General features: G+C 40.2%; 1 protein-coding gene across 3 annotated transcripts in view; it reads left to right on the top strand.

Annotated features, from left to right (window-relative positions):
* The window catches only part of gdap2 (ganglioside induced differentiation associated protein 2), a 37,666-nt gene extending 19,859 nt beyond the window's left edge, over window positions 1–17,807 (top strand). For all 3 annotated transcript variants that reach the window (XM_020617110.1, XM_020617108.1, XM_020617109.1), the window contains exons 8-14: window positions 1,536–1,686; window positions 4,386–4,462; window positions 5,948–6,024; window positions 6,643–6,782; window positions 13,125–13,179; window positions 14,244–14,387; window positions 16,013–17,807. In XM_020617110.1, coding sequence (XP_020472766.1) covers window positions 1,536–1,686; window positions 4,386–4,462; window positions 5,948–6,024; window positions 6,643–6,782; window positions 13,125–13,179; window positions 14,244–14,387; window positions 16,013–16,054 — 686 coding nt within the window. In that variant the 3' untranslated portion in view covers window positions 16,055–17,807. The remainder of the gene's footprint in view (window positions 1–1,535; window positions 1,687–4,385; window positions 4,463–5,947; window positions 6,025–6,642; window positions 6,783–13,124; window positions 13,180–14,243; window positions 14,388–16,012) is intronic.
* The last annotated feature ends 7,176 nt before the right edge of the window (window positions 17,808–24,983 follow it).

Genomic DNA, 24,983 nt, shown 5'->3' with positions numbered 1-24,983 from the left:
TTAAACACCATCTTCACCAATGTCTTTTCAATGCCAGAATACCTCCAATCAAGAGATGATCCATGTCTAGCAGTTAAAGTAAATTGTTGAGCTAGTGGTGTCTGTATTTTGTCTCCTGGTGCTTGTTGTTCACTCATTTTTTAACTTTGCTAGTGCTAGTTTTTAGGCCGCTACACTAGCTTAACTTGTGGTGTGTCACTATGTGCACACTGTGTGCACTCGGAATGTGCGTAGTCTGTCATGCCTGGCTTTATGAGGCAATGAGTGTTTGGGTTCTCAAGGCATGTTTATGTAAAGTGAGTGACACTCAATGTCAGGTCACACGTTGTTTAAACATCAATTAAGATATTATCATAGACGGTATATATCGTACACCCCTAGTTTGTAGACATATTTCACACTTTGTATATGTAGTTCACCTTTTGTCCTCTGAATAAAAGCCTCAGGTTTGTGCTAGCTTAGCACTTCCCCATGATGCTGTTTCTGCCATTGTTTTGTCTTTATTAGATTGTTTGCAGCAGTGATCTGACAGGAAATGAGTAGAGAATGACGTGCAACAAAAAGTCTCAAGGACTTGAACTGGGCTGTTAGCACCTAAACCCTAAATTTGTAGAATCTATATCTAAGGCTCTTCATGTCAGCCTTTTAGCTCAGTTATAAAGGAACTGAGAAAAGGAACTTAGTGCCTATATGTAGTTGGCTGTGTTGCCTGACAATAAATCAGGGAAAGAATAGCAAACGAAATGAGACATTTTACACATGAGATATTTGAGTCCAAACTCGCTTTCAGGCCTTAAACCATGATGTAAACTATATTTTGTATGACCTCTTTAGTTGCACTTTGTCTAAATGTTAGTTTTTGGTGAAAGTAACACCAGCTCATGTGATTATGGTTTGTATGTTAATCCCGTAGCCACCGCTGACCTCTAGTTTGACGCCTTCTAGTGTGATGCTTCAGAGAGATGAGTTGTGGTTTTGGGGTTTTGATCCAAAGCAAGCAGGCTCATATATAAACACCGACTGGCACACATGTCCATTTGGATGATAAAAATAGACACTTGGCGGTGGTCATAGAGAAGCAAGCAGAAATGGGCTTGAACGTGAATCAAAATTCTGACGAGTTTATGACCTCGATTGCAGCTTTTTCTCACACACACACACACACACACACACACAATGTCATGCTTGCATTTAAATTAGGTTCTGGGAAACAAAATAAACCCAATTAAGTGGGCATACCTATGCAAATATAGTAATCAGATGTACAACTTCAAGCATACAGGAAGAATTCTCATTTCAAAGATTAGAACAAAGCAAGATCCGGGATTATTTACTGTTTTCATTCTGTATGGAGAGTACTTAGGGTTTTGTGTGTGTGTGTGTGTCTAAGTGAATACAAAGCTGAATATGCTGCAATATTTGCCCTAGGTGCATCTAACTTGACCATAACTCTTATCCTACCATAATGATTTCATTAAAGCTAGTAAAGAAAATTCAACATAACCAGTCATCATCCTTTTTGGTTGTTTGTGTAGATGATTCTGAAGACGAGAGTCTAGAGTCAGATCTGGGTCAAGTGGGGAATCATGCCTTCGCCCGGATGGAGGGTGATGTGGACAAACAGCGGAAACTGATCCTGCAGGGCCAGATGTCAGAGGTGGCCATACAGAAACAGCACCAGAGGAAGTAAGAGTCCACATTTTAAAATAATTGGAACACTGTGAAACAACCAACTTTTATTTGATAAAATAAAATTACTCCAGGCCTCAGTTATGATCAGCTCAGATGAATATTAGCATTAGCAACACAGTGACAATACAGTAGCATCACGACGGTTGGTATTTTTGCTTTTATTCAACAGTAGACAGAGTGAGGGGGAAGACGCATGGAGAGCGTGTGAGGGACCAGAACTGAATTGGGGGTGTAGTTAAAAATCATAGACCACTTGGCCACAAAGATGCATGAAGTGTTTACTTAACAACTGGAAGAGCAGAACGCAGTAGAGACCTTACTGGCCAGCAGAGCAATATGCTTTTTAACCTGTTTTAGCTCAACTTGAGATGCTAGATTAATTTATTGCAGTGAGACCCTACTTTACTTTTTTCTTTAAAATTACTTTATGACTGAATAATTGTTCATTCCTACAGAAATAATTTCCAACCCTCACATTAATCACTAACCCACATGCAGCTTTCCTGCCTTACCAGATAAAAATTTGTTTTTGTTTATGTTGCTTCTTGTGATTGTTAAGCTGTAGTGTACTGTAGATTATTTACACCGATCAGTCAAAACATTATGACCAGTGACAGCTGAAGTGAATAATATTGATAATCTCATTACAGTGGCTCGTCAGTGTGTGGGGTATATTAGGCAGCAAGTGAACATTAATCATTTTAACAAGACAGCGATTACCAGATTATTCAGTAATGAAAATAACTAAAAGGTTCTTGTAAGGATCTGAGTGACTTTGACAAGGATCAAACTGTGATGGTGAGATGACTGGGTCAGAGCATCTCCCACGCTGCAGGTCTTGGTGGGTGTTGTTGGTCTGCAGTGGTTAGTACCTACCAACAGTGTCTAAGGAAGGACAAATGGTGAACTGGAGACAGGGTCATGGACGCCCACGGCTCACTGATGATGAGGTTGATCTACTGTAGATTAAAGCTTTAACTTCCATTTGTACTTTTAAAAAGATTAAAGTTTATTTGAATCTTTGTTAAAATGGATGAAAATGAGAAACACTGTGTTTCTGTCGAACCGATGTACTGTTCGGCCTACTAATTTTATGTGGTTTATAGTTTTTTTTTTTGTTTTTGATACTGAGGTTTGCACCCAGTTTCGTTGTACTGTGTACAATGACAATAAAGATTCTATTCTATTCTATTCATTTGTCTCTATGGAAAGAAGCCTTCAGCAGCTGTAGTGGTGATGTCACTCCTAGAGTGGGGAGGCTGTTGAATGTGTCTACCACCGGTTTTCAGTCCTTTTTACATCAGTTTCTCATTGAATGGGCGACACATTTGTGCTCTTCCTGTCAGTAGAACTCCAGTTTTGGCTTCTTTGCATTGGCTACCTATTTTAGGATCCACTATAAAATTTTATTTGGTTTTAAATCCCTTCACAGCTATTCACCTTCTTATTTATCTGATTTGCTTCACTGGTATATGCCTACGTGTTCTTTGAGGTCAGTTAATCAGTTTCTTTTGAGTGTGCCCAGAACAAAGTGCAAGTTTAGAGGTGATCAGAAATTTTTTATTGTTGTTGATTTTATTTGTATGTTTTTTTTTCTTGTATGTTATTTACATTGTACAGCACTTTGGTCCACTTTGGTTGTTTTTAGTGCTTTATAAATAAAGTTGGAATGGAATGGAATAGAACTATGGAAGCAAACAGATTCACACAAGATGCACAGTGACACGAGCCCCAACCAACTGCTGCTTTGACTTCTGTGTACACAGTATTAGGCAGGTGGTCATAATGTTATGGCTGATTGCTGTATATGTATGTAGTGTTGGGGGAGCTGTTTTAAAAGCCAATTAATTCACACTGGAAGAAGTTTAACTACAGCAAAGCTATTCTCAGGAGAAATCTAGTTTAACACACTGCTTAGAAAAAGATCAAACTGCATTGTAAAAAAAATGATCACATCAAATATGTTCATGTGATATGAAATTATAATGTAATACAGGAAAGACATGTACCAGCAAAAAATGTGACTCAGTTGCTTTTTTGCCTAAAAGGTGCCACTGCTTGTTCACAGGTCATACATAAACCAAAAAATAAAATACTGCACTAGTCTAGGAATGTCAGAGGAATGGTTCTATATACAGTGTCCATCAAACACTAGAGTCTAGGTGGGGATGTTACACCGAACGCCACCAACACCATGCAACAGCATCTCTGAACATTTTTTAATAAATAGCAGTTCAAACTAAACATAAGTTTAGTTTTACAAATTCAGATTCAAAACATTAAAAACTATAGCCAGATATTGTTCACAGGTGAGCTGGCAGTCCAGCTGAGACCTGAACTAAACAACCCCATCTGGGCTTTTCACAAGGACAAAGATACAAGAAATGTTATTGTTTGTTTTTGTTGTACACACACACAAAAATTATTCCTTTCCTTTTATGGCCCAAAATTGTTAGTAGTTTTAGTAGTTAGCTACATAAAAATGGCAAAAAGGTAATGTAAGCACGTGAATCACTATGCAAAAATGAATGTAGTCCAACTACCAGAAAACTACAGCAAAATGTAGTTAAAGTACATGTAGTTCACAACTCCCCAACACTAGATGTATGTGCTGTTTTGCAAAACCATGTAAACATGAACCGTAAATTAAAGCCATATCTGTTTGTGTGTATGTGTGTGTTGCTGTCCTGCAGCTATAATCGCTGGCTATGTCGAGCGAGAGCAGAGGATCTGTCAGACATCGCTGCACTGAAAGCTTTGTATCAAACTGGTATGTGTTCATATGAGTGTGAGAAACAGAGTGAGAGTTCATAAATTAGACTGAGCATGAATGTAATGTAAAATGAAACAGACACAAAAGCAGGGCCTGTTCAAAAGTGTGAGCTGAGTGTGTGTGTGTGTGTGTGTGATGTGGATCTTTGTCTTTCACCTCACTGAACACAGCATGGGTCAGGTAATGTCTTGTTTGCAGCTGTTACAAGGTGCAGCTGAAGCTCTTTACCAGCAGGGGACAGTGTTCTTTTACAGTCTAGTGAAATTGTTAACTGGTTTATTCACACAGGAGCACTGGCCCATGAAACCAACCATCAACTTTATAACTTCTCTGACTTTGGATGATCTGCTTTCCAAAACTAGGGAAATGTTTAAACCCCTCTGAATTTACTGACTGCATTTTTTTCTGATTTTAGCTATATTTAATTGAATGCAAATAGCCTAAAAAGTAAAGGAAATTTAACATTATTGTTAAAAAGTTTTAGCAAGAAATAATTCAAGTTTAACTTTATTTTAAAATGCAGGAAATACAGTTGAAATGAGTGAGTATAAAACTGACAAATGTGACAAAACACAAACACATCACTACAAATAGACAAAACACTGAAAATGAAAGGGTATAGGAAGGCAATGCAAGAAAAGATCTGAATACGTTCAAAGATAAAATACTACAATAAATGATGACTCTGCATCCGGCTGTTTGTGTACATGCAAAAGATGTTTGTTATTGTCGTTGTGCTTCACAAAAGAAGGGATATTGTTTAATTCAGGAAAAATACAGGACAAATATTACAAAAATTAAACAAAATAGCTCTATAGTTTCTCCTGCACAAACATCAGATACATGATGTGACGAGGCTATTGACCACTTCCATCTTTGCCAATATTGTTGCTTGTGTTGGCAGCACAAGCGTTTGTCACTGCAGGAGTTCTACAGGTTGTTAGGTTCATACAGCTGTTGTACACAGCATAATATTTGAGATTGAGTGTGTCTGTCATTATGTGATTTCAGTGTAACTAATCACGCAACATAAGAACTTAAAGCTACAGTCTCTTCCCATTTGCTTGTCTGAACACTCCAGTCAGCCACTTGTAGTTATCGTCATGATCAGTTCAGCTGTTGTAAATTTTTGCCACTGACTGATTCATTTAGTTTAGAAAATACCACAAAAGAAATGTTCAACCAACTCGACGCAGACATTAAATTTGCAATAAAACAAATCCTCACATTTGGAAAACAGCATCAAGTCGATGTTTGCCGTTTTTTATATTATTTTAATATTATTATTATTATTTTTTTAAGTACAGTGAATGAATTTCTGTCCATCTCCTGACTGAAAGTTGAATAGATTTGAGAAAGTTGAGCAGAAGCAGTGATGATCTCCCTCATGGCACCTACAGGAAGTCAAACTGCATCAGTTGCAGCAGGCGTCTGTGTTTCTGTCCATTTTAAGACTGAACCCTTTGAATACTGTGTCCACAGGTGTGGATATGTGCGGCAGGACGGTGATGGTTGTGGTTGGACGAAACATCCCAGTGACCCATATTGACCTTGAAAAGGTAACAAAATAAAATTATTTCAAAGTAAAATCCTTTTATTGGTTGTCAGGATTGGCCTCATCTTTATATCTGTGAGCACATGTTCACCTTTATATTGATCCCAGACGCTAAGTTGTATGTTTGTGTTTGCATGTGTGTATCACTTGCTTATTTGGATCATCTGTGTGTGTTTGTGCTTCTGTCAATTCATGGCCGCCTCTATTAACGTGCTACCTGAGCAATTGTATTTCATTTACGTACACAGGAGTTAGGTTCTAGGTTAATAGGTGCTGCAGATCTTGTACTAATTTAATGTGTGTATGCATGTCTGTCATATAAACCTCTGTTAACAGTTTAATATATTCAGGGAACAGATTTCTAAATCAAAGTAAATTAATTTTTTGGTTTTCTCAGTGGCTATTGCACACATACTGTAGATCTATTTAATATTTGTGTTGTAGCACCTTAAAATGTACTAAAACTGTACTTATATAAATACAGTGTGACCAAACCTGCTATTAAACCAAATCACAATGATCTGACTGTACAAGAATAAATGGAAAATCATGGAGAATCAGGACTTTAAAAATGTAAACGCACAGATCGAGTCTGTCTGTGTGTCTGTGTGTGTGTGTGCAGGCCCTGCTGTACTTCATCCATGTGATGGACCACATCACAGTGAAGGAGTATGTGCTGGTTTACTTCCACACACTGACTGGCGAGCACAACCACCTGGACTCCACCTTCCTGAAGAATCTGTATGACATCGTCGATGCCAAGTCAGTCAGACACTTCACACTCCTTGTTTGACTTTGACTCCTGCAGAAGTCAAATTAACATCATTTAAATCTTACACCAAATGCATGCTGGGATATGTTGTTGTGGTGGTTACATGTATTTATTTTGAAGTTGAATAGGATTAAGTTGAAAGGATAATTAGATTCGACATGACTTGAGTTCCCGTTGTTGTAGTCTTTCTGCTCCCATGTTTTCTCGTCCCTTTATCACACACAATGACTGAAGAAGAAAACTGTGGAAATTATTGCTTTAACCTTTCACCCACCCAAAGGCACCAGCTTCAGTGTTCTGTACTGTACAGTATGTTCTGGGCTTGCAGTTGAATTAGCATCACATCTCTGTCCAAAATGGCACATCAGACTTGGAGCAGGAGGATTTTTATTTTAAGAAATTACACCAAAGTTTTGGAAATGTGGAAGCTCCTGGTGTCTGTTTTTCTGTTTATAATATATCATCACATCTGGCCAGGTGCAGGATCATAATGAAGTGTGAAATTGCAAAATAAGAATTGTCTCTTGCCGCCTCGGTGTCAGATCTGTAGCTAGATTAGATCATGTTTGCAAAATGCCACATCTTGTGTGAGGCCTGGCTGTTGTTTGACCCTTGTTTGGCTCTCACTATATACCCCTCTGGCTCCACTGTCTTCTGCCAGCGTACTGAAGGTAAAAAAAAAAATTGTTTATGCTACAGTATGACACAGCCAAGGTTACAGTGCTTAGATTATTGGAAAAGCAAAACAAGCTGTGAAATGCTTTTGCCTTATTTTGGGTTTTGGAAATCTGGCGGCCATATTTGGAACAGGAAAACTTGGAGCGAGTTCTTGTGGCGATCAAGTGACTCAGCCTTAATCAGAGGGTTGAAGATTTGAATACTTGTTCTAAACCAGTCACCTAAACATGCTGTGTTAGACATATGTTTTTAATTTAATTGAAGAATGCACCTTTGGTGGTTCATCTATAAGTAGAAATGTGTCTGTAGACCATAAAAACTAGTCCACTCACTTCAGATTTACACCCTTTAAATGAAACCTGAATCATGTACGTACAAGATATCTTATTTTTTGATACATAAAGGATAGGCAAGGGAAATTTAAAGATAACCTTTAAAAATCTTCCTACTGCCTTTTTAAATCATACATAACAACATATGGATGATCTTTCTTTGAGCTGTCAGCACTATGCTATCAGACGTCCAACAGATGCTGTCCAGACCTCAGACCTGGATCTACAGTGCCTATAAAAAAAGTATTCACCCCCTTGGATGTTTTACCCTTTTATTGATTTTATAAATCAGTCATGGTCAATATAATTTGGCTTTATTGGCAAAAATAAACCTCTTTGTCAAAGTGAAAAGGGGTTTCTACAAAGTAATGTCAATTAAATAAAATGTGTAATGGGAAATAAGTGATTGCATAAATATTCACCCCCTTTATTATTCAGGCCAGTCCCTGTTTAATCGTTATTCCTGGCTACCATTACACCACCAAGACAAAAGAACACTCCGAGCAACTCGGAGACAAGATTATTGAAAAGTAAAAGTCGGGATAGATACAAAAAAATTTCCAAGGCACTGAACATCCCCCGGAGTTCAGTTAAATCTATCATCATGAAATGGAAGAAACATGACACATGTCTAAGTCTGCCTGGATCAGGCCGTCCTCAAACTGAGTGACCGTGCAAGAAGAAGACTAGTGAGTGAGGCCACTAAGACACCTATGACTACAAGGAGCTACAAGCTTCAGCAACTGAGATGGGAGAGACTCTGCAAACAACAACTGTTGTCTGGGTTCTTCACCAGTCAACGCTTTATGGGAGAGTGGCAAAGAGAAAGCCACTGTTGAAGAAAACTCATGTGGGAGACTCAATGGTCAAGGGGAGGGAAGTTCTTTGGTCTGATGAAGCCAAAATGGTGCTTTTCAGCCATCAGACAAGACGCTATGTTTGGCTGACACTAAACACTGCACATAACCATAAACACACCATCCCCACTGTGAAGCGCGGTGGTGGCAGCATCATGCTGTGGGGATACTTCTCAGTAGCCGGCCCTGGAAGGCTTGTAAAGGTAGAGGGTAAAATGAATCTGGCCCAATATAGGAAAATCCTGGAGGACAATCTTATTCAGTCTGCAAGAGAACTACGGCTTGGAAGAAGATCTATTTTCCAGCAAGACAATGACCCGAAGCATACAGCAAAAGCTACACAGAAATGGTTTCAAGACAACAAGGTGAGTGTTCTGGAGCGAGTCAAAGCCCAGACCTCAACCCAAGAGAGAATTTGTGGCTGGACTTGAAAAGGGCTGTTCACGCCTGATCCCCGTGCAACCTGGCAGAGCTTGAGCAGTTTTGCAAAGAGGAATGAAGTAAAATTGTAGCATCCAGATGCAAGCGTGATTGAGACCTATTCACACAGACTCAGTGCTGCTGTTGCAGCCAAAGGTGCATCTACTAAAGACTGACTTGAAGGGGGTGGATATTTATGCAATCGCTTGTTTCACATTACATAAATTTATTTAATTGACTTTACTTTGTAGAAACCTGTTTTCACTTTGACATTAAAAAGGTTTTTTGTCTTTCTTTTTTTTTTGGTCACAAAAGTCAAATTGTATTGACCAAGATTGATTTATAAAATCAATAAAAGGGTAAAACATCCAAGGGGGTGACTACTTCTGACAGGCGTTGTAAATCCGTGTTTTTGAGAAACTTAAAGGATTAAATTTTCCCCCAAGATTCTGAAAACTCCTCTTGCTGGTTTAGATGTAAAAGACATCACATTTCTGCAAGTTTGTGTTCTTCTTATTTAGCGGCTGTTTGATAAACTGCTCATACAGTCTGTTACTGGCTGATTTTGTTGCTCTAAGGAGCATTGTGATCCTCTGCTGAGCTGTGTCTGTGTGAGAGAGAGAGGAGCACAGCCCCTCCTTCTACACACAGGGGAAAAATACAGTGGAAAAGCAAAGCAGGACAGAACGCATTGACCCAGGAGGTTAAGCCAGGAGACAGTTAAGGGAAGCACAGGGTGTACAGCTCGCTATGTTCCCACAGTGGAAACACAGCTGTAGACGACAAGTCATGATTTTGGGATTTTGGTATTGATTAAGTACGTATGTATTGGCACTTTTTATTTTAGCTCAACTAAAGTGGCTTAAATCACCTGAAATATTGGTTTCTTCATAATCTGAACATTCCCCAGAGCTATGGAAATCAGGTGGTTAAAAAAATGGAATCGTTTTGTTGTTAATTAGTGCAAGTGTAGTTTAGTGTAGGTTTAATAAAGCATTTGAAAATACTGGCATGAAGATCATATTGTGCTTTGCCATTTCAAAAACCACCTCTAGAGCTCCACAGGTTTCAGCCTTTCTAATTCTCGTCTCTTTTTAGTGTCTAGTGACCAAAACCAAATGAGTTTCATGTGTCAGTGGGAAACTCCACGCACTCGTTTTGCTCCTCTCAACCCCCGACCCCCATTCTTCTGTTCTTTACTTCAGCTAGTTTCACACATACCCTTTTCTGTCTGGAAAGTTTAGTTAAGAGCTAAACTAGCATCTAGTAGTTGCTCTTATTAAGGGACATATTTTTGTTTGCTCTTAATTTGTCACTGAAACACTGTCAAAATTGACGTTTAATTCATACAGTTAAGATGGTACGAAACAAAAATGCCATATGCATACACTCAAAATATGAATGAAGACAGCCTCCTTCAGCTTCCTCTTTCATCGGAACAGGAAAACCCCAGTCAGTTATAATAACTGTTGTAGTGCACTTTGCTGATTCATCAGCGAGCGGTGAAGCCTAGGGCGTCATGCTAATTACCTTCAAATGCCAGGGTTATTCAAAGCTCCACCGACGCTTTTAGCTGTGGCTCATTAAACCTGTTCATGAGAAGGTGGACTGTTTAGCCTGCAGTCAGGATTGCTGATTTGAATGTTTTACAGCTGATATGAAGGTTTTCAGTGTATGGACATATACACGCACATATACAGCACCTTACAGTATTGTGGGGTCAGGCACCACATGTGGGAATCAAACCCTTTCCTCTGGTACTGCTATTCTTGTTCTGCTCAGCGAGGCAAGCTGCACATTGTGTTCACACTATATGTGCCCCAAATCTTTTGTTTGGATGTGTGAAGCTTTTTTTTTTTTTCTTCAAGCAGTTAGTGATCTGTTGATCTACACAGGCAATGGAACCACTGTCCCTGGCCCACCATGTCCAACAAGTACAACCCATCAAGCTTTTGACTGGCTGCAGATGCATTTTGGCATCTGACAACCTCACAAACATGAACAAAACTGTCTGACCACGTCAGCAGAAGTTAATTACTTTCTCCAGGAGACAAACGAGCTCGATTATTAACCTAATCTAAACCACACCATGGTTTAGTACTCCTGGTTCCCACCTCTCAACTAAAAGATATTGGTTTGGTATTGTAGTACATGACAGATGTACTTTTACTGCTTTGTGTCTGATAGGACAATGCAAACTGTCATGAGCGATGCAGGTTCTTGACGACCATGAAGTCTCCCCTTACTGAAGTTTGTCATCAGTTTGAAATTACAGTGATGCTTAAATCATGTTAGTTGGTGCCACAGATTCACCGTCAGGCTCTGGGGAATTTTCAGCTTCAGTTGCATGGAAATCAGGGGCAACGATTCCCAGGGGACAGATACTGTCGGTATTGGTGGCACCCATCTTCAAATCAGAGGCAGAGGGTTTGTATCACTTATTAGGGAATCACCCGCTTAACTGGTTTATACTGGTTTGGTGACCTCAGGATTGCATCTTTGTGCTTCTTGCTGATTATGTGGTTTTCTGGTTTCACTGGACTGTAACCTCAAGCACGCACTGGCCAGTTTGCAGCCATGGGTGAAGTGGCAGCTTCAGTTTTCAGCTCCTGATGCTCTGCCAGGTGATGGTGGATTGTTCCCTGCTGGTTGGGTCTGAGTTGCTGCCATAAATGAAGGAGTTCAGATGTCTTGAGGTCCTTTACATAAGTGATGTTAGCGTGTGTGACTGACAGGCTGCACTGAACCAAATTTACTATAAGTAAAACCACTTTTGTCTGAAGGTATGACTTCACCTGTGACCTGGAGCCAAAAGGTCTTGACCTTGCTATGCAGAGTGCCTTGAAGTGGTTTTCTTGTGTGTGTTTTGGTGCCATATAAATAAACTGAATTGAAGTTGAGCTCAGTGTATGAGATCATGGAGACAAGTCGACAAAGTGACTAAAAGGATTTTCATGTGCAGGCTGCTTGTGTTCACACATACAGAGACAAAGTAGTAGTAGGCACTGGGTTGCAGTGATGCTTACGCATTTTCCATGCTCTACTATGACTGAACAGATGTCTCCTGATGTATATGCTGTACTAGGTGCTTCCATGTACATGGCTCGTGTCTTTATAACTCAATAAAGACGTGTCACAGAGAACTGGGAAGCCAGAGACCGTGAAGACAGATCTCCTCCATTGTACTGAAAACTCTCTCACAAATCTTTTCCTCCATTTCCATGGGAATTGAGATAATTCCGATTGGCTGTCACTGACCTCCATCACATAAAATCTGCATAAAGTAGAGCTTTCCCCAGCTCTGGGCTGTCGAGTCGCCAGGCTCCTTCAGTTCCTGTCTCACACAGCTGGGTGGACTGAACGGTCACTGATCCAAGAATTTGTCTTCGTTTTGGCTTAATTTGGTGGTCAGGTGGTTCTGACATCTGATTGGTTGTGGTCAAGGCAGCATACTACATCACTGTACTGTGGAAGATGCAGGAAACATGTCTTTACCAATCTATTCTGTATTTGTTTAACTTTTGTCTTAAACTACAAAGTGCACTGCTGTCAGGTTAAGGACAGGTGATAGAGGAGACCTGAACAGCAAAGTGAATGTTTAAAACACTGTTTCTTTCAGCCAGGGTGTTACTCCTGATGTTTTATGTTCGCTGTGTCTGACATACAGTTTAATCTGATCTCCTTAAAATAGGTTGCATTCCTCAGTAGGGCATGAGCTATCACAAGTTATCACTCTATTAGCATGTCTTAGCATTAGCATAGAACTAGAGGTTCATTATGACACAGTGATTCAATTTGTATCCAAATCCTGGAAACGTTCACTTTGCTGTACTTTATCAATAAGGCTAGACATCAGGGGCCTAAGGCTGGATGCTGATGGGGTGGGGAATCACAGATATGTTGTCTTCTCTTTCAGATAATTAACCTGCTCACTTCACCTCTGTCATGGTCATTGTTTACATGGAACCTCAGTTTTTAAGATGTAGTGAGTTGTCATAACCTTACTGTGAGTATTTCTAGCTGAGGTCTTTCTCATCTATTGCAGGTTTAAAAGGAATTTAAAGGCGTTCTACTTCATACATCCTACATTTCACTCTAAGGTAAGACATTATTTTAATGTCAACAGAGCCAATTGTACAGTTTACATTCTCTGTCATCAAGTACTAGACACTTTAATAACAATTTAAGTTGCAGCAGTAGTATTAGGAATAGAAGACCTATGGTCATTCTGTGCATTTAGTGTGTCACTGCATGTATAAAGTCGTACATTCCTACTGGATTTGCCACTGCATGGTCTGGCTCACAACTCCTGTACTGTGAAGAACAAAGTCAAAATAATTCCTTAGTCTTTGGGATTAAACAGGACCCAATCAGTCTGGGCCACACTGGTTTCCACTGATCGGTCTGGGCCACACTGGTTTCCACTGATCGGTCGTCTGGGCCACACTGGTTTCCACTCCACACTGGTTTCCACTGATCGGTCTGGGCCACACTGGTTTCCACTGATCGGTCTGGGCCACACTGGTTTCCATTGAGAGATATTTTTACCACGTTTACCACATGACAGTAAAATGCCCCTTTTCCATGTCTCGTACAGTTTGACTGTAATTTTTTTTGTGAATGTGATATGACTCTTAAATACATTGTGCACTTGGAGCAAAATGAAATTTACACAAACATCAGCCGTACTGCAACAACATTATCACTTTAAACAGCTCAACAATCATAGGTCTCACTCACTAAAAAGTTTCAACAACTGTTCTTGGACAGAGGCTTAAAATTCCCAAGATAAGCTGTGATTGGCCCTGACAGTGTGCACTGATCCTGATGCAAAATCAAACCTTTGCATACATATATATATATGTGTGTGTGTGTGTGTATAAATCTAGAGAGCTGTGCAGCCTCAGTGCAGAAGTGTGCATTCGGGTTAATTTGTTGTTTATTGTGGTTTACTGGAACTGCAGTGCTTTCTGCTCCAATGGCCAAACTTCCCCTTGGGGATCATTAAAGGTTCATTAGACAAATTCTGGTTTTGTTGCTGCATTAGAACATTGTGTTCACTTTTTTTTTTAAATGCTGGTTATGGCAAGAATATTATTGTTGTAACGTAACATTTAGATCAAATGCTAAATCATACTTTTTTCTGGTTTTCACACTGATCCAGGCCTCAACGTGGTTCTTCACAACCTTCAGTGTGTCGGGGCTGAAGGACAAGGTCCGCTACCTGGACAACCTGCGGCAGCTCTTCACCTGCATCAGACCTGAGCAGATCGACATCCCTCCGTTTGTCCTGGAGTACGATGCACGGGTAAGAGCATCATGCAGGGACGTTACTGGCACGTGATCTCCAACTATCTCTAGAAATTATTTCAAAATGTCGTCATGTAATTTTTCTGATGTGTTCAGGAAAGCCACTGATGTAGCTGAAGTGATAGCCTGGTGTCACACCTGGGAAGAGGCTTGACTCTCAACCTCTTAACATTCCCTTAATTTGGTCAACTGTCAGGACGTCTGGGCCTTTCAGACACCGTGACCTGAGTCACTATAGGATTAGCTCCTGTGTGTGGGATCAGTGGGGGCAGAGCTCAGCATGAAGCACTTGTGAATATTTAGCACTGAGAACAGTGACAGACTTTGATACATTTGAGCATTTGTGTTTGCAGCTCACATTTTTTAAAATTTCCAATCAGTTCTAAGTTGGGAAGTGTCATGAAACATAAGCCTGCATTTCGAGTTGCACACTGCACAGCTTCATCTGTGCCCACTGGGTCATTGTGTTTTAATGGAAACCCAACCTCCCGCCGAGTTCCCCATGTCCTCACTGAACCCAAACACTCAAATATGTTTACACTTAAGTGCACTTTATTCAGAGCCCTATTCATCAGAGACAAAATAAGAAAAAACAATTTATCTGTTTCTTGTCTGTTAATGACTTATCGTGTCTGTGTGCATTTATAGAGATGACACGTTTTAATCAGTATTCACACTGACTTAAAATGCTATTGTCTGGAATGCTGTGTGTAGATAATTCAGTGTAGTCATGGGTAGGAACTGCGTTGATGTAACAACGCTCTGGTGCTGTAGCTCTATTCTTGTGCGCTGAACCATCACAAAGTGTCACAAGTCTGTCTGAAGACATGTTTAAACCAGTAGATGTAGGCCTGTGACTGAGGCTGAGTCAGTGTGTAAAGACAGAAATGTCAGACTGAGACATGAGAGGCTGGTTTTCACGTCCAGTTCTGTAAATGTGTAAAAAAAACATCTTGTGATCAGGTGTTGATTATTTTGACTCTATGCAGGTTTGTAGCTTGTGTTGGCCCATCAGAGGTATAAATGTGGATTTGGAATCTTGGATGAGGACTGAGAGGTGCTTGGTCCAGTTGAGCAGGATTGTTCTGTGAAATAAAAACTGGATCGAGACATCCCTGGTTATTATACCCAACAACTGTGTGTCATTCTGTGTAACTGTTGTAGTGAGATGCTGCTTCATCTCTGTTTCCATAGTCCTGAGATGCTACACTCTGTGCAGTCTATAATGTTCTCTCAGACTTCACTTCGTCATCAGGAACTTGTTTAGGTCCCCCCCACCCTGGGCTCTTTAACTGTCAGCATGTGAACACACTATGCTGTGAGGCTGTAGTGCACTGCATGTCTTCCAGCCAATTGCTGGTAGTAGTTCTGTGTGCTCAACTGTGTTACAGTACACTGCAGGTGGAGTCTGGGAAATGATGCTAACTAAAATGTAGCCCTGTGGCAGAAACAAGCTGTGTGCACACATCACTGGTTACCTGAGAAAACACTCAGATTATTAAGTACACCAAGATAATGCATTTTATGATGTTTGACCATGTGTAGTCTCTAACTATGCACATGATGTCCCAACCTTCCCCCGGGATCTGTGTTAACCTTCACTTTTTTTTTTCTCCATCTCAGGTGAATGGACCCTACCGTCCCTCCCAGTCTTCTGGTCTGTAACAGGAGACCAAGCAGATCTCTTTGCCAGGGTGAAGAGGTGATGTCACAGTCTCTAACGGAAGCCATTTGTGAACAACATGTTGCCTGTGCGGTTTGAACTGCTAACTTCCTCCTTAAGGCTCTGAACCTCGGTGTCCATCCCGACCCAATAGGACACAGGCGCAGCCTGCGTTTAAGCAGCATGTGGCCTGGTGAGCAGTCATCATCACTCACTACAGACTGTCTGTGGAAATGGCATGTTTCAGGGTTATGCATTATACCAGGAGTTCTTAGTCAGCAGTTTTCTCAAACACCCCTAAATATGAAGGATCACGTCAATCCAGACAGTTGCTCACAGCCTTTTCCATCGTGTGGTTATGTCATACACCCTCACCAGTCTCAGAGTATTGCCCCCACTTTTTAAATGCTGGACTCTGGAAGATGATGTCTGTCCGGACTTCTACCATGCTGGATTCTGTTTCACTCATTCAGAAGTGTCCACCTGGTGTGTTGCCATAGCAACCTCTGTGTTCTCCTGCTGTCACACTCGGTGAGTCCCTTGCAGGGAAGAAACTGTTTTCTTTGACAGACACATTACTCCATGTGCCACAGTTAATGTCAGTCTGCGGTACGTTATCTCCATAGAACATTAACTTTACATTGCAAGATTATTACATTTAGGAGCTTTGGGGAATAGTTCTGGTAAATATGCTCATTTGTTTTCTTGCATTAGAGTTAGATGGGAAAATCAATATGCCTCATTTTTACACTAAAGGAGATGATTAGCCTGGCTTAGCATAAAGACTGGAGGCAATGGGGAAACAGCTCATTCCCCATAAAACCACAACTTATTTTTACTCTTTGGTTTTTGTGCAGATTATACAAACAAGATATGTGTTCAAGCTGCAGCTTTCAAGGTGCTTCTTACCTTAGAAAAGAGCCAGGGTAGCTGCAGCTTCATATTTAACAAACAGAGGCGGCAGGTAACAGGCATGATGCGGTAACCGTGGCATTTCTCTCCTCATCTAACTCGACAGGAGAGTAAATGAGCATGTTTCCCAAAATGCCGACCTCTTCCTGTTCACACAAACTGTTTATAAGGTTCTGGGCAATGGAAATGCACATACTGTGAACTATGTAAGACACCTGGTTAACATGATATCAGATCTGCATCAAATTGGTGTGTTTGAAAGGCAGCAGTTAGGTACACCTAGCTACAACTCAGTCTGATCCAACAGTCCTGCATTAAATCCTCCTTCATGAAGGCGATAATGTTCAGAGGTGTTGGATCAACTGTGTGGTGATTGTGGAGGCTGGAGCTGTTTTTGTTAGTTAGCCTTGGTGGACAAAAAAAAAAAAAGAAAAAATAGAAAACAGCTCTTTGTTTAATACAGTACAGCACAAACTTCAGCCTTCACAACGATATCACAGTCACCTTCACGCAGGAGGATTTACTGCACAATTTATTGAATTAGACTGCCTTAGTTTGAGGTAGGTGTACCTAATAAACTGACATCTGATACTAGCAGCCGTTGTCACTAAGCCTGTTAATAGTAGCATCGAAACATTTTTACCGTTGATCAATCACTGGAGTTGTTCAGAAACATTTTGCCCTCAAATGTGACGATGTGCAGTTGATTCTGTTTTGTTATCAATAAGATATTTTTGGATTATGGACATAGAAAAAGGCAAATTTAAGATGGTACCCAGGGACTGAGAGCTTTTTCACTGTTTCTTTAATCGTTGCAAGAATAAATGAATTAAAAAAAATGAAGACAGTTATGGTCTACATCTCACTACATTAGTCCCTGTGTAAGGAAGGCTAGTCTTTTTTTTAAATCAGCCCACTTGTCAAGTTGAAGACCCCTTTTACAGAAATGTGTTGTATTCACCAGGGGGTACATTTACCCAGGGTGTTGGAACACTGCAGAACTTGCCTGAAAATCATCAGGTTTTTAAAAATTCTTTAGTATTTCACTGATAACTGTCAATACATCCAATAGCTCATAGCAAACATGAACTGTTAATAGCCAATTCAGCATAATTAGTTTTCCAAAACACAAACAGAGACTAAAAATGGGCCTCAAAGTTGCTGCCTACATTAACTCACTACCTGTAACTGAGCAGGAGTTGGAAAGCGTCAGAAGACAAACACTGGTCCTGAGCTCGTAATTATGACAAAGCATTAAACATTAGTCACCACTCGTGTGAACAGATACAACTTTGACAAGAAACAGGAAGTACGCTATAGGCTACGTAATGATGTCATGGATACCGCGTGGAACAATGTGGGCACCGTTTTTAGCCTAATCTATATTTGTGTTTTGGAACACTACGTATGCTGAATCAGCTATTAGCGGTTCACTTTAGCTATGCACTATTGGATGTACTCACAGTTATCACTGAATTACTTCAATACTAATGAATTTGTTCAACCTGGATGATTTTCAGGCAAGTTCTGCAGCATTCCTACTCCTGCATTATCTCAATAACAAGAGAATGGTTTACTGCAGTAATTTACACATGTAGTTTTGTCCAGGTTGTCTTATGAAATGCTAGCTACTTGTCAGCCGCTCTGCTTTTTAGCCAATCGCACTCACATGATGACGAAAAGTAGAAGCAGCAAATTTTTCTTTCTGTTGCCAATCATGCTTAATTTTTTGTGCCTGTTTTTCTACTTTCTCTGTTCTCAACTTTTTATAATCTGCAAATAGTTCGATGTAACTGGACTACCACAGGTGTGGGTTTACTTTATCAGGGCAATGGCAAATCCAATGTACTGAACTCAATTCTGGAAACATTCCTGTGGTTGTCTAAAGGCAGTCGTAGTGTAGCAAAGCCCATCGCTCTGGTACCCCAGGAAGAGGCAGCACTTTCCAGTCAGTGTAGATGCTTGGCTAACCCATGTGACTGTTAGGAGGGACTTCACCTGCATGTAGTTTTTGGCGTCACCAGGTCTTGTTTGTCGACAACACGTCAGGAAACATTTCAGTTCTGTTAGCAACAAACAGGCTCTTTAAGGTACAAAACCATGTCCCCACAGTCACATGTGACAGTAACCTGCAGAGTACAGCTGGAACCTGGGAGGCTTCTTAATTTTTTATTTACATGATGTTGGATTATGTCAACTCAGCCCCAGCCGGTGATTGCTGTTTTCCATTTTAAAAAGCAAGGAGTCAGTCAGTCTGTTAAGAAAATGCAACTGGTCAAAAATAAGTCTTGTCCTGGGCAGGAGACAACCAGTGAGGTGAATCGTCTCACCTCTATTGACAAAATGCCCCTCATGCTTTTACAGACTGAGTTGTTTAACATGTCATACATTTAACATCTGCTGTCACTGGCTTCAGATCAGTCAAGTCAGTAAAAACTCTGTTATTAGAAACTGTGATTCTGTTAGAATGTAAATAAATGAACTAAATTTTGACTTGCTGGAATTTTTTTTTGAGTTCAAAGTGTCGAACGAGGCTTGGTGGTGGTGCTCACACTTCCTGTACTATTATGTTTTACTGCACACTGTGATTAAATAGAAGTGTTTTTCAGTTTGCTTATCTGATCATTGAAGGCTCAGGTTGTCCTTTGAGAAATGAAATGTTTATGTTGTCAAGAATGAAGCTCATTTCTAATAGTTGCCTAATCTGATGCTGTAGAGACTTGTCTTACTTTATATTCTACTCTTTAGATCAAGGGTTGGTTCAGGTTTGTTGTTAGTTTGTGTTTTGTACATTGATGCTCTGTGTTAAGATTAAAACCTCTCCTTATCATCTGCATGGTGCACCTCACATTCAGATTCACCCTGAACAGCTGGGCCCAGTTACAGTTGCCGTGACAAATCGTGATTTTCCTTACAGAGATGAAACTGAGGTAAAAGTCACACATTGTGGCTTAACAAAATGTGTTGACTTAGAGAGTGTATTTAGGTTCAGCTGTGAAGGTAAAATAAAATCCAACATTTGCAGCTGATATGCTGAATAGATAGATAGATAGATAGATAGAAATACTTTATTAATCCCAATCTGGGAAATTGCATTGTTTCAGCAGTGGTTCACACTCAATATCAAGCACACATACCAATAAATAGAATAGAAAACCCACTAAAATATGAAACAAATAAAAATACATTAAAAGTTAAAAACAAACCCAACACAATCAAGTACATATACATAATCACATGATGAATCAAACATATGCAAATATATACAAAGCTGATTCAGTAAACAATTACTCTCAATCCAGGAATCGTCTAATGCTCCAAGATGATGTGTTGTACAGATTAATGGAGTAAGGCAGGAAAGATTTCCTATAACGTGCTTTACAGCAACGAAGCTGTCTAAATCTTTTAGAGAAGGAGCTCCGCTGTCTATCAAGCACAAATCGGAGAGGATGGTCAGGGTTATCCATAATTGATAACAGCTTGTTCAATGACCTCCTCTCCATCACTGCCTCAAATGATTCTTGTTCACAGCCAATGACAGAGCCAGCCCTCCTAATTAGCCTGTTAAATCTATCGGAGTCCCTGGCTGCAATACTACTCCCCCAGCAAACCACTGAGGAGTACAAGGCACTAGCAACGACAGACTGATAGAACATTTCCAGCATCTTATTGCACACATTGAAGGACCTCAGCTTCCTTAAAAAAATATGGACAAATGACGTCATGTTACTAACTGAACTTTCCCTTCACCTGATGAAGATAAAACCAAAAAAATACATAAAATAATTTTCATTTTCTTACCTTTCAAATGCACACAATGAAACATCCATCCTTTGAAAATCTACAAGTCAGCCCCCTTCACGAATCATGAGCATTGAGACTCCACCTGGAATCAGAGAACAATGATCAACATGATGTAGACGTTGCTTCACAGGGTCATAAAATACAGCGACCAGTTTTTCCAGTGGTAGAACAAATATTCAGAGCTGTATCATGAGAAAAAAGTTCAGGACTCAGATGTTTACTTTAAAAGTATTATGTGTTAAAAAAATTAGTCACATTACCGGAGAATGGCTTTTAGTATTAGATTGTTCAAAACTAATTTAATGTGTCCAGTAAAAGTGGAGCAAATTTTACACTATTACAATACATATATGACAGTAGATGTATAAAGAAGCATAAAAAGTTACTGCTCAAGTATTAGTACTTCATTATATGTCCACTTTTCACCGTTAATTAGTAGCAGCATAAAACGGTTAGTTACTCCAAGTTAAGTTATACACAGCAGCTGTGTTCATCTGTGTTCTGACATTCTGAACTGTGCATTTGCTTTGTTTTGTTGCACATGAATCAGTAATATCAAAGGTTAGCGAGCTAAGAGGCTACATCCTTTGAATGCTGTGGGACAGTCAGGCCAGATTTGTGGCAGAAACACAAAACAACCTTAAAAGGAAAAGCCTGATGTTTTTTTATTCTGTGTTTTAAATCGCTAAAGAAATCCCACAAAAGGACCACAATAAGCAATGTTAGTCTGTCGGTACAGTTTTAGCATATCTGTGCCAGTCAGTCCTAAAATTAATCATTCCTACTGGCTCAAATGTGGTTTTCATTTGTTAAACAGGAGTAAACAGTGTAAACAATTTTCTGGTGTGATTTTTACATATTTGGTGCTAGAGTGGTTTCTATGCTGCAGGATGGCGAATACTGGACTCCCTGAAAATAAACTACATCAGCCGGGTTCACTGTCACAAACATGTCATTGCAACAGTGTGAGTTTCTAACAGGATAATAAGATCAGGATTGGTTTTTTGATTGTTAATTATTGATGTCATAGTTGAAGGTGGTGTTGAACTGGACAAAATTATATACAGAGGTGTTCCTAATATTCTGATCCTCATGGGAAGGACAAAAATATAGAGTAACCTCTGGATATAATGTAGCCCAGTACAACACCACCTTCAACTATGATCTTAAACATATATTCTGAGCTTCATAAACATAGATGTTCAGGTGTTGAGTTGAAGTGCATACAATTATACATGTGTTCCTAATAAACTGGCCAGGTAGTGTATATATAACACCAGCATTATTCTTTTAGCAGAGTGTTGCCCCACAGAAATGCATATATTAACACTTTTTATAGATTTAGATGCGAGTAGTCTTAATGTGTGTGTGGTGTAAAAACCGGTATGAGTGATTGACCTGCAAAGACAATACTGGGTCCTTGGGCGTTTTCCCTTTGAGAACACAGGAAAGACGGAGACACATAAGTGGCTAAGTAAGAAGGACAAACAGCAGGTGCTGCACTCGGTGTGTTTTCCCACCAGTTTCACCTTCTCCCTGCTAAAAACAGCATCATGTTCCAGGAAGTGAAGAAGTGGCCGTGTGCTGATTAAAAGCCTCCGAGCTGCGTGACCGCCTGCTCCTGTCTTGTCACCTGGCCACATCCTGCTAACTGTCATGACCCTCACTCATCACGTCTCGTCTCCAGTCTTTTTAATCTCTCTGTTGGTTCTGGCTGGATTAAAGCACTGGGGATGGAAGGATGTTTCTGTCTGCTCTGTAAATAAAGAGATGTGGTGAGTGGAGGAGCAAAGGACTGGAGGACATCATGGATGTCCCTTTGTGACAGCCAGGGGTTAGTTGGTCAAAACAGGCAGAGCAGGAACACAGGAAATCAGCAGCAGCCTGTGTTCACTTTACACACCAAACTTTGAAATGTATCTTTTAACTGCCCTGAAACACACAGAACAATGATGTGACAAACTTTACACCTACATGACAATAATGAAAATGCTCGAGTTCGCCAAACAGAAGCTGCTGTGGTTGATTCAGCCTTGGACACTGCTCACTAGCATTGCTGTACTGCTGCACAGCTCACGCCTGGAGGTGGGTCTGTCCCTGAAGACTTGACTAAAGAACTGAAGGCAAAACAAACTCAAGCCTGACTGGTTTCATGTGTGTGATCCATTTTAATTCAGTTACTACAGTGATTTAATGTGTGTTTGCAAGGGTTAAAGGCTGCAAGATTCAAGCATTCACCGTCTAACAACCGAGCAGTCCTCTCATGGCTACACGATATTCAATATCAGGCCTGTTAGCAGACCTTTGAACAGAAAATATTCTTTTTAACTGTCAGACACTGACTGACCAATTTGTTTGTAGATTTCAGATTTGACTTCTTCACTTTGTGGCATAGGATCAGGTTAGGACTGATACCGCTCATGTTTGCACTGTGCATTAAATGACATCACAGCCAGCAGCACATTAGCTTAGCACAAAGACTGAAAACAAAGGGAAACAGCTAGCATGGCTCTGTCCAGAGGAAAACAGTTAATGTTCCAGCCCCTTTAAAGCCTTTCATTTCCAGGGGCCTGTACCATGAAGTAAGATTAGTGGCTTATCCAGCCAACTCTGGTCTTCCAGTATCACGAAGCTGGCTCAGTTTTAATCAGGGCAGATCACCATAGTAACTTGCTGCATGGCTAACCCACTCTGGAGCACTTCAATCTGTCAACACCCTGAGCACCAACCAATCAGATCACTGGAAAAACTGACTTTTCCTACTGGATCCTGACAGGGTCAGAGTCTACATTAATGTTATAAGTATTAAATAGGTATTTCTATAGAGCAGTCATATCACTGTGCTCTTTTAAGTTGCAGAGAAGTTAACTGAATCTGTAACACTGAGGTTTGGTATTATGAAATGGTGTTTTAAGTGTCATATTTGTTGTAACATTTCTGTCAAACATGAGCTCACTGTGTGGAGCTTTACATGCTCTCTGGGAGTATTTTAGTAGCCACTACTCCAATATTAACTGCAGTTTGACCCTTTGGTTTTCATAAGGATTAAACAAAGCAGACAAAATGTGTTAATGAGCTGTTTTTAGAGGTGCTGGTGGAAATATTTTGTCACCTGTGGACAGAGCCACCCTGGCTATTTCCTCATTCCCAGTTTTTATGCTAAGCTAAATAGCTGAAGCTTCATATTTAGCACAGAGGCATGAGAATGGTATCAATCATTACATCAAACTCTACAGAAAGAGAGAATAAGTCCGTCCATTCATCTGTTATCTATACCGCTTATTCCTGAATAGGGCTGTGGGGGGCTGGAGCCTATCACAGCTGACACTGGGTGAGAGGCAGGTTAAAAAGAGAATAAGCGTATTTTCCAAAATGTTAAACTAATCCTTGAAGTGGTGGCACTGCTCTCACCTGGTCAAACAAACCTCTCCAACAGTCTTGATAAGCACACAACCCTAGAGCCTCCTGACTGGAGGACAGACTGGTGTGCACACCTTCATGCTTCCCATAATCCACTCTGCCTTCCTCCGCACCTGTAGAGAGCATGACAGAAAGAGAAAGACTGTGACTCAGAATGATTAATCTGTTGACTCTTTGTAAAAGAAAAGGTTCAACATGAACTAACTAACAAAGTAACTAAACAACCAATACAGAGTTCAGTAATGCAGCAAAGGGAAACATCATAAACTTCGAACTGCACAGTCAGCATGTGTGGCTGCAATCTGAATGTTCATGACTGGCCTTGAAGCCCCGATATGGACGATACTGTGTGATCTTTGATCAGTCGAACCAGGTTTGATCTCCACATGATCAAATAAAAACTGCCATGTTATTAGTAATCTGGAGCAACAACAAAGCAACAGGGGAAGTTGAAGTTCAGTGGAAGCTACAGGTGGTGACAAATTAAAAGGAAAATCCTTAATGAATGAGTGGAAATCTAAACTGCAGGCATGACTGATTATTGTCTTGATTATCTGATCGGTCTTTTTTATTCTCAGAATGTCAAATGCTGGAAAAAAAAAAGCTGGTGACTGTTGCTCGTTAACTTTCTATCAGTAAACTGATTCATGGCTACAGCTCTAGGTCACTGAATGTATGATGGCTTTTACTTTTGTCACCCAGCTGTATGCGACAATATGGTCTCTTTGTTGAGCATGTGTTCAGTCAAGATCACAGTCAAACCCAACAAAAGTGTGGGTGCACTAATGAGGCTGC

Source organism: Monopterus albus, unplaced genomic scaffold (assembly GCF_001952655.1).
Source record: "Monopterus albus unplaced genomic scaffold, M_albus_1.0 scaffold185.1, whole genome shotgun sequence".
Lineage (NCBI taxonomy): Eukaryota > Metazoa > Chordata > Actinopteri > Synbranchiformes > Synbranchidae > Monopterus > Monopterus albus.
Note: the sequence above shows the minus strand (reverse complement) of the source record. Positions and strands in the feature narration are given on the sequence as shown.